Source organism: Paralichthys olivaceus, chromosome 2 (genome assembly GCF_024713975.1).
Source record: "Paralichthys olivaceus isolate ysfri-2021 chromosome 2, ASM2471397v2, whole genome shotgun sequence".
Lineage (NCBI taxonomy): Eukaryota > Metazoa > Chordata > Actinopteri > Pleuronectiformes > Paralichthyidae > Paralichthys > Paralichthys olivaceus.
Window position 1 is genome coordinate 9518295 of NC_091094.1, and position 14504 is coordinate 9532798.

General features: G+C 38.8%; 1 protein-coding gene across 26 annotated transcripts in view; it reads right to left on the minus strand.

Annotated features, from left to right (window-relative positions):
• The window catches only part of LOC109635535 (R3H domain-containing protein 2), a 48900-nt gene that overhangs the window by 17063 nt on the left and 17333 nt on the right, over positions 1 to 14504 (minus strand). For 7 of the 26 annotated variants that reach the window (XM_069534632.1, XM_069534604.1, XM_069534622.1 and 4 more), the window contains 13 exons: positions 11674 to 11824; positions 11126 to 11284; positions 10778 to 10999; positions 10137 to 10178; positions 8953 to 9039; positions 8644 to 8767; positions 7890 to 7968; positions 7046 to 7105; positions 6314 to 6454; positions 5648 to 5756; positions 2227 to 2322; positions 1620 to 1669; positions 843 to 896 (listed from right to left, as the gene is read on the minus strand). In XM_069534632.1, the coding sequence (XP_069390733.1) occupies positions 843 to 896; positions 1620 to 1669; positions 2227 to 2322; positions 5648 to 5756; positions 6314 to 6454; positions 7046 to 7105; positions 7890 to 7968; positions 8644 to 8767; positions 8953 to 9039; positions 10137 to 10178; positions 10778 to 10936 (1001 nt within the window). In that variant the 5' untranslated portion in view covers positions 10937 to 10999; positions 11126 to 11284; positions 11674 to 11824. The remainder of the gene's footprint in view (positions 1 to 842; positions 897 to 1619; positions 1670 to 2226; positions 2323 to 5647; positions 5757 to 6313; positions 6455 to 7045; positions 7106 to 7889; positions 7969 to 8643; positions 8768 to 8952; positions 9040 to 10136; positions 10179 to 10777; positions 11000 to 11125; positions 11285 to 11673; positions 11825 to 14504) is intronic. The other 19 variants (XM_069534653.1, XM_069534636.1, XM_069534609.1 and 16 more) reach the window with 7 other exon arrangements.

Genomic DNA, 14504 nt, shown 5'->3' on the forward strand with positions numbered 1-14504 from the left:
GCTTGGGTTATTAAAGTCACTTTTAGTTTAAGTGCAAAAAGACTAACATAGGCATAGACATACATTGTTACCGCCAATTTAGGATAAAAGTCAACCTCTGATCAAAAGCAGCACAAATAAAAGTGATAATGAGGCAGGGAACAAATTCTAAGTCTGATTAAACATCTGACACATGAATGTTGGTAATTCATTATTAAATTAATTTAGAGAAGAGAAAAAACAATAACAATGAACTATTATCATCTTCAAAAAAGGAGAATTATTTGTCAGTTATCTAAAAAGTCTTTGGGTTTTGATTTCAGAAAAGGAAATAATTTAAGAGAGGCAGTATTCTGGACAATTGGCGATGGGCGTTTTTCACATTGTCTAATATTTTCAAAGACTAAATGATTGATCAATTAATTGAGAAAGATGAAAGAATAATGCAAATAACATTTGTAAACATGATGACACACAGTCATCAAAGTCTCGTGCTTCGTATTGTTCTTTTCTACCTACAAATATTTCTGTGCTACTATGCAACAGATGACATGTTAACAAAAACTACAAGATTAAGTCAACCACAAAACAAACAGGTTACTGTGAAGCAATGCAGTTACTTTATATAAATAATGTAGTTGACAGTGGATGGGTAAATAGGTCAATCAGTCCCCAGTGAAACCACAAAGCAGCCATGCATGGGCTATGGGAAGCCCCAAGGTGCAGTGCTGGAATAGCCATCAATCAGCCGACTACGCCAAGCAAAGATATAAAAACCACCACAAGTCACCACTATCATCACCAAATCACTCTCAGAAATGGGCATGGCAACAAACAAGTCAAAGTCAGCAGCACCCCAATACCTAAAGATCTGCCTCCTCTTTTGAGAGCTAGAGCAGTAGCCCTCAGTGGAAAGTCTGTTGGGGTTAACATTAGGAGAAAATGCTGGGGTTACAGGACTGGATTGGAGAACAGCAGAGGGTTTTAGGGAGGGTGAGATAAGGAAGGGTGGGAGGTAGAGGTGGGCACAGTAGAGTAAAACTTTTACCCCTGAGAAAAAAAGAAATAGAAAAAGCACACTAGGCAGAAACTGTCTGTTGAAAAGCCCACGCTTCCTCTTTCTCTCTCTCAGCATATTGTGTACTAATCTTTCAACCTTAATGGCAAGGGTGCCGAGGGATGGAGGCTGGCTGTAACTGCTGTGCGAGGTAACTGGAAAAAACAGAATCCACTACATTAAAATCTTTCTCAAAGACCATGTGTCCTTTATAGCCAGATTGACCCTCAAGCAACAATTTCTTTAATTGTTAGATGTAAAAATCTGGCATAAGAGAGAAAATTAGCATATGAATACTGATAATTTACTTGGAAATAAGAATAAAACAACTATTAGATAAATATGTTGCTTTAAGGAAAGTTTTTACACAAGGTGAACTTTGCCACACATTTGTTAACTCAAGAGGTCAGATTTGAAGCCAGAATCAACATAAAGTATTTTAAGTTGTTATTTTTATGGGTCTGTAGCCTTCTCTTCTATCTAAAACCTAACAAGGAAACAGTAGCTGTAAGGGGATAGGTGCAGAGGATGGAGTCTTATGTAGTTCACACACTAGAGTCTCCAATAGGATGCATCATCTTACCTGCTGTCGTTGATGTATCCATTTTGAGAGGACTGTAAAAAATAGGACACCTGCACATTATGAAATGTTTCATTCAACCAGGAGCACTTTAGACCAACATTTTTGCAAGTCAACCTTTCAGAAGTTTTCAAGTTTGACATCATGTGCATTTATGATTAGATAATGCATATCACTTAAAAGCTGTGGTTTCCAATCTGGGGGATGTGGCAGAGAATTGCAAGATGAAAATATGACGAGAATGCTATTACTATGAGAATACATAAAATTGTGGCAGTCAAATGTTTTATTCTGGAATGGTTGTTCTTGCCATATATTGTGTTGTTTTAACTCTATGCTCATGGTGTGATAAACTTGAAACAAACAAGAAACAAACTTTTAGACTTGCAACATTTAATGTGGAATCAAAAGTAAAGGTTACTTTAATTAGCAAGCACAAAATAATGGGAGACAAGTACCATTACTACCACTACAAATAGTTTTTATTCTTTTCTATCAAGACAAGCAGACCTCTTACTACACAACAGAAAACAGCCAATTATAGGCGATTGATTTAAATTTACTGTTAATTTGTTCTTGCCAGTGTAATCTGCCCAGGTTCAAAACTTACTTCTCGGGCAAAGATCCTGTCTCGTACTCGCTGATACTCCTCTTCTCGCTCTTCAATTGACTTGCTACGCCGCCCGTCCTGCAGCGGCACACGGATCTAACGTTTGGGAAAACAATTATATGAAAAAGGTTAAAATCTAAAAAAGAGGTAGTAAAAAGTTAAGCCCTTATGAATGCTCTCCATTTTATGTATAAATTAGTCTTAAATATTGTCAGACAATCAACCAAGTTTAAGTTATGAAGAAAACATTTATTTGATCAAACAGACATTGTACTGTTCACAAAATGGAATAAGTCCTTTAAACCTTCGCAATGTAGGATTTAAAAAAGTCGGTAAAGCCCAGAGACAATTACATCCTCAGCTGAGGTTTTGAGTTTGCTATCATCTGATGTGAACCCTACCTCTCAGAAAGATCTTAGAAATCTTCCTATCTGTCCACACTAGTAAACCAAATTGTCCATAAATAGAAATGATTTAGTACAGTGGCTACTCTCCCTCGAAGAGGGCGTTCGGTTAAGAAGAATCATAAGGCAGAATGTACCGTGAAGTTAAAACAACCCGAAGGCTTAAGAATCACTGAGCTGATTGTTATCTCAGTTCACGCAGATCTTGGCGCAAGTTTGCAGGAGCGTGGTGTCCATAGCAGGACATCACAAGGGAAGGTACTACTCTCAGAAACAAACATCCATTACATATCATTTAGCTGATGCTTTTATGCAAAGTGACTTACAATAAGCGCATTCAACCATGAGGGTACAATCCCAGAACAGCAAGAATCATGTAAGTACATACATACACACATATATAACTTGTTTTTTGTTTTTTTTCAGAGTTTCAGAGTTGATGATGGTTATTAGACCATCTTAGTCGGAAGAGTTGTGTTTTTAGTCTGCAGCAAAAGATGTGTAACCTTTCTGCTGTCCTGGATGTAGACTGGGCCCGATCAGTTCGCAGCACAGTACGCAACTACTAGTGTCTTGAGGCGGATACAGACAGCGACTGTTAACAAGTGAAGGGAGCAGAGTGGTGTTAGAGAACTTAGGTAGGTTGAAGACCAGTCAAGCTGCTGCATTCGGGTAGACCAGCCAGGAGGAAGTTGCAGTAGTTTAGGTGTAAGATGACAAGAGCCTGGACCAGAACCTGTGCTGCCTTCTGAGTGAGAAGGGGACGTATTCTCCTGATGTTGTGCAGCATGTATCTACACAACTGGGTTGTTGCAGCAATGTTGGCAGTAAGGGAGAGTTGGCTGTGTCAGACCCAGGTTCTGTGCAGTCAGGGTATGGGCTACCACAGAGTTATCTATGGTGATAGTAAGGTCATGGGTGGGCGAGCCGTTCCCTGGAAGGAAAAGTAGCTTGGTCTTGTCAAGGTTGATTTTCAAGTGGTGTGCGGACATCCATCTTTGCAAGACTCAGTTTCATTTTTGAAAAGAACTGTCATCAACAGTGAGTTGTCCCAAACAGATGTAAACATGTTTGTCTCCTTGGAATGGAAATGTCCTCTAGACATACATAGAGATTATATAACTCGAGCAGAGGGAGGTTGTCATGTTTAGCTTTGAGTATTGAAATCGATGCAGCTCAAAATTTTGCGTTTTAGGTTGCCAGGCACATCAGCTAGTTCCACATTAAACAGCTTTACAAATGTGTTTAGTTCCTTTTGTTTACTTATCATGAACTGAAGCCTCTCGCTAAATGCCTGAAGGAGTTGCAGACGCATTATCATACTGAGATATTATAGCAGGTTGCAGTTTTAATCTTTTCCATTGCCACAGCATGCATGGTTTGCAAAGACAATGATTTCTCCATCATATCAAACTTGGCAGTTATCCCACGCATAAAAAGTTGGTCAGTATTTGTCTGTTCTTTGATCATGGGCCACAGACAAAGACAGGAAATTTCTTGGTGTCCTTACAATTCATGTTTCCAGCAGTACTGATGATGGAGATTGGCCTTTTTCCCCACCAAACCCAGCACATCTCCAAAATGTTGACACACTGTCTTTCAATTTACTTTAATAAAAAATATCTTTTGTCCATTTCTCTTCGGAAATTAGACATTCCCCATTTTCTTTTCTTTTCTTGACAGTCGCCACAATACCCTCAGCAATAAAAAGTTGACCATGACCTCACAGGCATATAGTCCGAAGTCATTCTATAATTTAGTGCAATTTTCTTTTATCGCAAAAATGTATTTGTATCATAAGTGAATCACGGCTGAATTGCTTCATGGGTCCCCAAACGCTGGAGGTTCCCCACCCCGTCTCACAGGATAAGGTTAAGGTAGCTATCACCCAGCAGAAGTTTGGTGATGCAACAGGACTATGACTGAGAACATCAAAGTAAATCTACTAAAGAATTACTTCAAACAATGAATCCACCTTCTGAAGTTAGCCAATTTGAGCCCAGACCATAATCCAGTAGAGATGCTGCTGAATGACCTCCCGGAAGTAATTCACACTCGACATCCTAAGAATAAGGGGGAGCTGAAGTAGTTCTGAAAGGAAGAATTGTCCAAAGATTTTCTAGAGTTCCAATCTGCGTCTACAGAAAATGCTTGTTTAAGGTTTTTGCTGCCAAAACAAATCCCAGGATTCCCTTTTCCCCCACCAGCATGAATAAATGTTTTATGGTTGTATTCAGTAATGACAAAAACTACAGTTTGTGTGTCATTTACTTAAGTTCATTGGGTTTGACTTAACTTCTCATATTTTAGGTAATTTCACCTGCACACTTTTTCTTGCCACTTTAAACTCAATTAACTAATACACCCTGTTCTTTGTGAAAAAACAGAAAACAGCAGAGAGGGGAATATTTTAAGAAGCAGAATTAATTAATTAATGTGGAAGATTGGAACACTTATGATGATCAAACTATGTGGTTGAAAATGTAGGGTTTTGACAGAAAATATTCATACAACTACTACTACTCCTGTCGTCAATCCAAGCAAAGTATTACATTTCTCTTCCATTAATGTATTTTTGCATCGCAAAAAACTGTGGTCAGGGCTAAAATGTTTTGAAGCTCACAAACAGCCATCAGCAGCAGTGAGGAACATGTTAAATACACTACAAACTGTAAACTGTGTCTCATTTTAAGAGACGGTACCAGAAAAAGGGTTAGAATTATACATGAGGAAACCCTGGGGTCAGATATGACACTTGAAAATAAAAAGGGTTATCAAGTCATCTTCCATTCTAAACATAAATTTATCATCAGCAATTCTTTTAACTAATATTTAACATATGTCTTGTGACTTGTATTTCATCGTAGTAGCAGTAAATTAATATTAAGTTCATCTTCAACTACAAATAGGTTGTAAGTGTTTGATCATTAAACAACAAATGTATATCGGTCACAATGAAAGAAATGGATAGAAAACATGATATAGTTAAAAGAAATAGAATGGTATGTGCAGCCTACCTGATTATCATCCTTGTCCATGCTGGCATCATCTCTCTTCAGGATGAATTTCTTCTGAAAGTCCATATTACGCTCATCCTTGATGTGTTCAGAGAACCTTTGCTCAGGGCTGTGGAAAAAAACCCCAGAACAAAAGCAGCTTTTTATTATGAAACAACACTAAACAAATATTACCCTTTGACTGCATTAGATAGAAAACTAAGGTTAAAAAGTGTTTCAGCTGAAATTAGAGTAAACAAATTGACTTTTCAACTTTAAACTGTAGCTTACCTCTACACAGTCTGTGTAAATGCCACTCACTGACGTTAGCCTCTGTTGTTAAGTCTAATGATACATTTTAATATTTTACGCATTTGGAAAAATAGCATTTATTACAACTACTTTTCCACCAACAAAGGAAACATTTTTTACATTATTCACATAGCTGCATTAATTGCATTTCTACAGCAACTACAATACACATTAAAATCACTAACATTCTAACATCTGGACTGGAGAAAATTATATATACACCATATTGTGTTTCTTCAATGTTTGAGTTATTTCAGTACATTCTATTAATGGAGGTTGTATATGAGGATTAGAAAACATGAATCTACAGCAGTTTATCAAAGGTTTATGACTCCAGCTGCTGAAGTGTGGACTACATTTAGGAGCTTCACTCACATGCGTGTGTTGCCCGTCTTGTTGATGATGACAGCCTTGCCCGTCTGATCCACATTGTGGTCCATGCCGAAGTAGGCAGCCACACGGTGCAGCAGCATACGGTGATAAGAAGTCATCTGAGGAAACTTCTTATACTGGTTACTGCAGGGGACACAAAAGACACTGCACTGTTATGAACAGCACCTTATGTGTCCATTTCTCGAAAGCTTTTAAGTAATATAAGCAGGAGGATTATGTATCTTGTCTTTGCACAAGGACAGACATTTAAGGGATTCTGTGAACAATTTATTTTTATGTACACAACTGTTTTCCAGATATTTTCAAGAACAGTAAAAAGGGGTATATTTTTTTTCAACCGCTATAATATCTCCTGTTGTCTTGTTTTTCCACAAGAATTATACTAAAAGATTTTTTTATTATTTTTTTTTGAGGTGTATTACAAGCAGGATGTTACACTTTAGGGACATCTTATTTAGCTTTATTGTGCTGATGGTGATATACTGCAAGATTTAAAACAAGTTTCTAATTTTAACATCTGAGTCTTATAATACTATTCTGGTTACAAAGTAACACAGAGGCCGACTGTGAAATACTAACCTAAACTTGCCCCATAATATCAACTACAAGTTGCCATACTTATCTCATTACCACAGCATTCTATAAATATGAAGGAATGGATTTAGAACAGCTAAATTTAAATACAAGCGACTGGTTATGAAGAACGTGGCTTACTTGTCATCATTAATGAACTCCAGGATATCTTGTTCTAGTTTGAGCAGCATCATTCGATCCCTGCTGGGCCAAAGGGGGAAAGAGAGAGAGAGAGAGAGAGAGAGAGAGAGAGAGAGAGAGAGAGAGAGAGAGAGAGAGAGAGAGAGAAGGGGGGGGATCAGTGACTTGAGTGTTGTGAGCATACCAACCAAAGATCAAAAGGTAGAATATACAGCAATAAATGCTTCTAATAATGGTTGTGCCACTTCTATTATGATGGAGTGAAGTTTGCATCATCTGTCTTTTTATCTGACCTTCTTACAATAACGTGTTGCCATGTGGATATAAGACACAACATAAAATCATATATATGTTATTAGACCACAGAAAATTAAATGGCCCTCACTTATTGACTGCTAATAGAGTATACAATTATATCCACCAGTTGCACCAACATAATGTTGAAAATTATGCAGTGTTAATGTTTCCTCCTTAACACTGCACTACCTGGTGCTTCTTTTGATTACTTAGGTGTTTCCATAATAGGCAATTATTGTGCTTGTCAGATGCATGGCAATCAATAAAACTAAAATGTTACCAGACTGCAGACCAATCAAAAAGATGTAAGAGCATTTTGTAGACATGTCATTTATCTGTTTGTCTAATAGGCAACTTAATCAAGGAACGAAGAGAAGACACTGGATAAACATTTACTATTTAATTATCTAACTTTGTGATCAAATGTTTAATGCATCTCAGCAGCAGTTGGAGCAAAAGTGATTTTGTGAATGACAATAAATAACTAGGGTTTGTCAGTTTCCTAATGTGCTGTTGTTATTATAGCTGTGCATGTGGCATCTCATACCTGGGATTGTTTTTCAGTGTGTTGACCAGAAACTCGTGAACATCAATGCCCGTGGAATCGGTGTATTCCTGACTGGAGTCTAACAAGAGACAAGAACAAAGTTAATAAGCAGGCAGGTGGAAAGGGTCAACAGACTGAGTGAGGAAAGAGAGCAGGTGACACTTCTGTAAAGTGCAAGTGAGATAGAAAGTGTAAAGTCAGATTGCTACTGAGCACAGCTTTACCCCTCAACACTGCAGCAATGGCATTCCAGGTTGTTCAGGGAAGGGTAAACATAAGAAGCAGATGAGATGCCAGCTAAGCTGTTCTGTTCTTTCACACACACAGGCACACACTTCAGGAGATCATTTTCCAGTATTTTCCACTACACTCGACAGTTGGGCTAGACATTTTATCTCTGTTGCTCTTAAGAGTCTAATGATGCCTCTGCAGAGAAAGGGAGTGAGGCAGCTAATTAAAAATATAAGAGGGGGGATCCAATTATTTTCCAGAGAAATTAGCTTGACATATTAGTTTGGCTCCTTCTGCTATTAACAATGTACATTATACATAACAGTCGTGCCATGACAAAAGCATTTTTAATTTACTTATGCAGGATATTTTAACTGAGACTGTTATTCAACATTTATTGTATTTGTAAGGAGGTTAACAAAAAAACAAATAAATACAAAATTTCAATCTTGTCTTGTGTAAGATTGTTCCATAGGTGTGGTTAGCAACACAACAGCAGGCTACAAAATATTTTTTAACTTGCCACGTGAGAGCATCTTTCGTGGAGTCTTGTCCTTCTTCTCCTTCTCATCATTTTCATATTCATCCTTTGACGACTTCTCTTCCTCCTTGTCTGATGGACAGCTGATGTGAAGCTGGATGATATCCTGGAAAACCACATTCCACTGCTATGAGAAAGTATGGTTTCATTTCTAATCTTTATTTTTATTATTTTTAGTCTATTGAGTATTGTTAATTCTACACAAACTGCAGTTAAATACTACCTAGTTTAACTGCGGTGAATGAACTAAGGTTAGAAGTTAGGGGATGAAGTCAAAAACAGGAACAGTACCGATTCTGGAGGTCCATCATTGGAGAATGGACCAGAGGACTCCTCACACACTGCCAGACTCCGTACCAGCTTCAGTTTGGCATTAGACTGAAACACAATCACAAATGTATTATTTTACTTGTTTTTGATTTTGTGGCATCTTCACTGAACATTAAGATTTTATTAACACTAAGGGCTCACATTGCAAGTTGCAAGTGATATACAATTTGACTGCAGTCTGATTTTTAAATGCAGATTTTTGTATTATTATTTTTTATTTTTTTAAAGTAAACAGGCCTAAAAACAATTCACGTCTCGAGGTTATAAGTAAAGCGAAGTCCGGTTTAAGAGAGCTATGGTTTATTAAAGGAATTGTTCATTTAAAGATAATGACATTGCAAAATAATGATTGAGTTGATGCTCATGATGTGATTTTAATGGACAGATGGATGATGGACAGTGGGGTCCAAACGCCTGACACCACCCTACAGTCTGTAAGACTGTATCTACATACAGATGGGCAAGGCTAAATAATATATAATAGGCATAATAAGCCCTTTATTTATTCTCCCTATGGACAAATAAATAGATTTGTATGTATTATTATGTTTTCCAATTATTTCTATTTACTTTTAATGCAGATAATTGAAAACAAACAACGGTTCAGTTGGCTACAAATCGCCACTGCATTATAAAATGTTAAGATGCTATAAATGTGTTCAAAGTCGATGGCAAGACTTTAATGCATATAGAAATTATTGTATATCGAAACTGTTGACTGACAGGGAATGTACTCAGACCAGTGCACAGGAGAAGTGGATGAAAAATAAGCGAGACAAGTGGAGCTCAGAGAATATACTGTACAGTGCAGTTCGTCTACGCTGATGTTCATGCAGTCACTTGAGGAATTCCATTGGCGCTGTGGTCAAAAGACATTGGCCCTTCTCTTTAACAGCCTGAGTGAGGTCACCATGACATGCCTACATTGAAACATCTCATGGGAGTTAAGATTTTAAGCCAATGAGAAGAGGGGAGTCCACTTTAGTTGAGAGGATTAAAACATTAATAATGGAAGGTCAAAAATAACCATGCAAACCAGCAGGGGGTTATTTCAGGGAGAAGGATTATTTGAAGTTATTAAGCTTACTTGCAGAAAGATGATTACCTTCAAAACAAAAACCCAAACAAACATGCAAATTATTTACCTTGGGCCTTTTCCTGCCATGGCTATGGTTAGGACCTCGTTTCTGCAAAAGATAGTTGTTATTTTAGTAATCTTAATAATAAGGTGCAAATTGAATACACATAAGAATTCACTATCTATGTGTTTAGAGTTAGACTGATATCAGCCCATCACAGATATAGTAATCTTCGTTAATATGTTGTCTCATACGTGCCAAAATTATTTCTCTTTACAGAAAATAATGGAGCAACTTTGAAAATAAATAAAAAGAGTAGTCTTAAACAAAGTGAAAATAAGCTTTGTACCAAATTTAGTGCACACACTTTCAAATGCCAAGCCTCCACTGTGAAAACCACAATTACATTAATGGGACAAGGAAAAACAAATGATAATCATAATTATACATTACAATAACAGTGCAGTTTAAGTACAGTTAATTTTCTACATGCTGCACCTAATAGATATTTATTTTAGAATTTTTAATTATTGATTTGTGAGTGTTTATTTTGTTATTTTACTTTTGTAAAAATTACTTAGATAAGAAAGACACAGCTATAGTTGTGGGTTGAATAAAAATACATAAAAAATCAGTTTTATCAAACCAGACACAATGTCATGGTCTAAAAAAAATACTTGGACTGTTACATCATCAGTTCTTCCCACCTGTGCATCCTGTGAGGAGCTATCCTCTGGCTCCAGGCCCTCCCCTGTCCCCTCCTTAGTGCCCTGTGGTTGAGGGGAGGTCTTGCCTCGACTGCAGGGCTCGATGAGTGGCCCACTCTCTCCCTCCTGCTGGATGTCTGTTGTCAGGCTCACCGACATCTTCTTAGGGGAGGGGGGAGGGTGGGAGTAGGGGAGGGGGTTGGGTGGAGGACCCAGGAGTGGCTTAGAGAAAAGAGGTGAGAAAAACGGTTTACACACCTGACATCTGTCACATTTTTAAAATGAAAAAAGAGAGACAGAGAGCACATACAGTATATATGTGTGAGAGTGTACTACTATATTATCTACCTGTAGGTGGTACCAGATCTGTGCTGGACTCAGTACAGTGAGTCTGGATGGGAACCACACACAAGAAAACGAGGGGAACCCACTAAGGTAGGGAACTAGGTAGGGCTGCAGCAGGGGGCGAAGCAACGTCCATAGCAAGCCTTAGCCCTCGGGGTGGAGCTGTGAGCGACATACAGAAGAAGAAAATGCTCATGTTAAACCTTTTTATTTAAAAATGACAAATTTAAATACATTATTGCTCATTACAGTACGTTAAAATAATCCCCTAAATCGGGGGAAATTTGTCAAAGCAAAGTTTGACATTTACATCTACATTGTAGTTTTAAAATCAGAAATTATAAACATCTTAGTTTGTAACCAGTGAGAGGTGTTACTCTATTCTTATTTTCAGAACGAGCTGTACAGCCAAATCTCTACAGCGTAAGTGGTTTCAGTACATAAAATTTTACTAATGTGGAGACAAACTTTCTCCAAAAGAAAAATATTTAGTTGTACAGGATATTACAGGAAACACAGCATGCACATGTGAAAAAAGCATCAATATTCACAGCAATAGGGTGAACTGAAAAGACAGCAGTCAGATAAGGGGGAGGGGCACAAAAACAGGCCAGCCACCACGTCAGCAGTCCTCGGAGGCCTCTCTCTTTTCTCTCCCTCTGGCTCAGTGCAGCAGCATGGTCTGTCCTCCTGTCAGGAGCCCTGGACACCATAAGCAAAAGAGGAAGACACGGATGACGTCATGTTTCACACACTGAGTGACTCATCGCTGCTGCTGCTGCCACTGCTGCTCATTCTGGCAGGGAGGGGGCAAACAGCTGAAAGCTCAGAGCCCACTGGAACACAGTGTTTGCAAATCAGCACAATGGATCAGGTTTAACCTCCCCAATTGCTACATTGCTTGTTATTTGACCTCTTCAATTTTTTAAATGCACGTTATCATCACTATGTATTCTTTCTTTTCTTAAATTCTTCTGAATGACATCATTAAACCCCTTGAATTCTGCCAACAAAGCAGCAACTCTTGGGTCTTAGGCACTATAGCCATTCACATACAGAAACAGCCAACACAGATAAACAACAATCCATGGGTCTGATAATCCTATAATCCTATATTACCTAGTATAAACAGTGGGATGAATAGTATGCATTAAATCCCATATACAAGTATAAGTGCATGTCATATCTAGATGAAAAGTAAATGTGCATACATTTAGGCATCAGAAGCATGATTGTCAGTATGAATGCATGCAGCTTGGATGAGAGCCATTCATGCATGTCCCCGCCTGTGCAGCAGTGCTCTGCTGTGGTGTGGTGTGTCGTGCTGCGGGATAGATAAGAGATGACTGAACAAATGAGGCAGGGATTCCCACTGTGGGGAAGACCCAGGCAATGCAGCAGCAAAGCGTCATCAGCAGCATTACACCACATCACTGACCAGGACACCCACATGCCCCAACCCCCACTCTAATGCAGGCCTACCATACAGCAGCAGAGCGCATAGCCACACTATCTACTGTGGGCAGACACAAAATGTCCGATTCAGTCACTTCAAAATAATCTCTATTTTTCTTGCTCACACATATTCAATGTGTTTTCTTGGAAAAAAAAGGATGAATGGATTTGGATTGTAGAGCAAAAATAGCCGTTCATCTCAAGTGCCATTCTCATGTTTGAGCAGAATAATGTCCATGACCAACTCTAAAGCAAAGTCTTAACCGCAAAAAAACGTCTCTACCTGCTTGGGCCTCAATTTCTGTCCCTGTGTCGAGTGGGTTAGTGTCTATTCAGGTTGAAGTCCCCCACTGAGGTATAAAAACACTCCCCCCTCCACACACAGACCCACAGGGTTGCCAAGGAGATGGTAACGTCATTCCCAACTGCTGCCATTTGTGTTGAGCAAGTACCAGAGAGAAGGGCAGTGAGAAGAGAGATATTGCACTGTGCACATACTGCAACGGATGGAAAACAGAAGCAGAGAGAAGAGGGCAAGATAAAAACAAAAATTATCTGCTATTTCTTCTACTTTCAAGCAATCATAGCCTGTGGTGCAAACAACAATGTGGGTTCTCAGTCATCCAGGTGTTAGGATATCAAGTGGTACAAAGTCCAATTAGACCAGCTGAACTGAGAAATCATCTCAAATGAGTAATGAAGCCTCTTCAAACCCTTGACAATGAATCCTGTTGACTTCCTATCATTAGTCAAATAATACAAATATACACCCCCTTTAACACATTAAAATAGAATATTATATAATTATTTTATGTAAGTTCTGGCGTTAGGACTGACCTAAAAAACACATCCAAAGTCTCTAAGGGCCCATCCAGCTTTTGATTGACAATGTGTCAAAATACAGGCTACACATTGCTGACTCAACAACTACAACACCACCAGTAGCAGCAGCAGCACTGATCTGTGCCTGGTGTGTCCCAGTTCAGTCACTGTGTTGGTGGGCCTGATGTTGACTTCTCTCTGCCAACTGTCTACATCAACACACGTGGCTGCAGACATGCAGGGAATGTGATTCTCTGTGGACTGAAGCCAGTTAAATCATAGCAAAAGTGGTTATAAAACCAAATTGACAAGTTGGTTTAACACAGCCTAATGTTTTAGGCTGGAGATAAACTTGGTTTTTAACCACATGCTCGTGGACAGTACAGCTGTGATAAGGACTTGCACAGCAGAAGCTATCAAATTGACTCAGGATACACGAGGCAGCCATTACACGCACATGAATGTGTACTTAAAATCAAATACATCTGCGGCTGTAGAAGAATAATCCCAAAAGCACTAATTGGAATTTTTCAAACATGTTACCACAACACATTAACATCTTGTCCTACATACTACAGAATGCTAATTTCAGGAGTATTTTTTTGTGGGAGCAAAAACTCTTTACGACATGAATTGTGTTGTCTGTCTCCAAAAATGAGCATGCATCTGTCTTATCTATTTACACACAAACACAATTAGGACTATAAATATATATACGTTGGTGTTTTGATTCATGTCAGGGGGAAAAGGGTTTCACAACAGATATTTCACAACAAACCACAACCACCCACAGGTAAGCACAAAGATGGGCCACAAGATCAACATCATCCCCATCAGCTGCCGTAATGCTGTGCAGGGCACCCTGACCCATTTCACACACATTACTGGCCTTGCAGACTACATTGACCCTCCTGATGACAGGCAACCAGCTGAGACACACAGGTCATACGCTGCACTGCCCTCTGTGTCAGGTTACCACACCAAAGACTGCCAATGGAAGGGAACCCTGAGCGGGACCGTGTGTATGTGTGAATGGGCCAGAGAGTGAAAGAGTTATCCGTCTGGTCATGTGTGTGTTTGTGTTAAGACACGGAGAATATATATA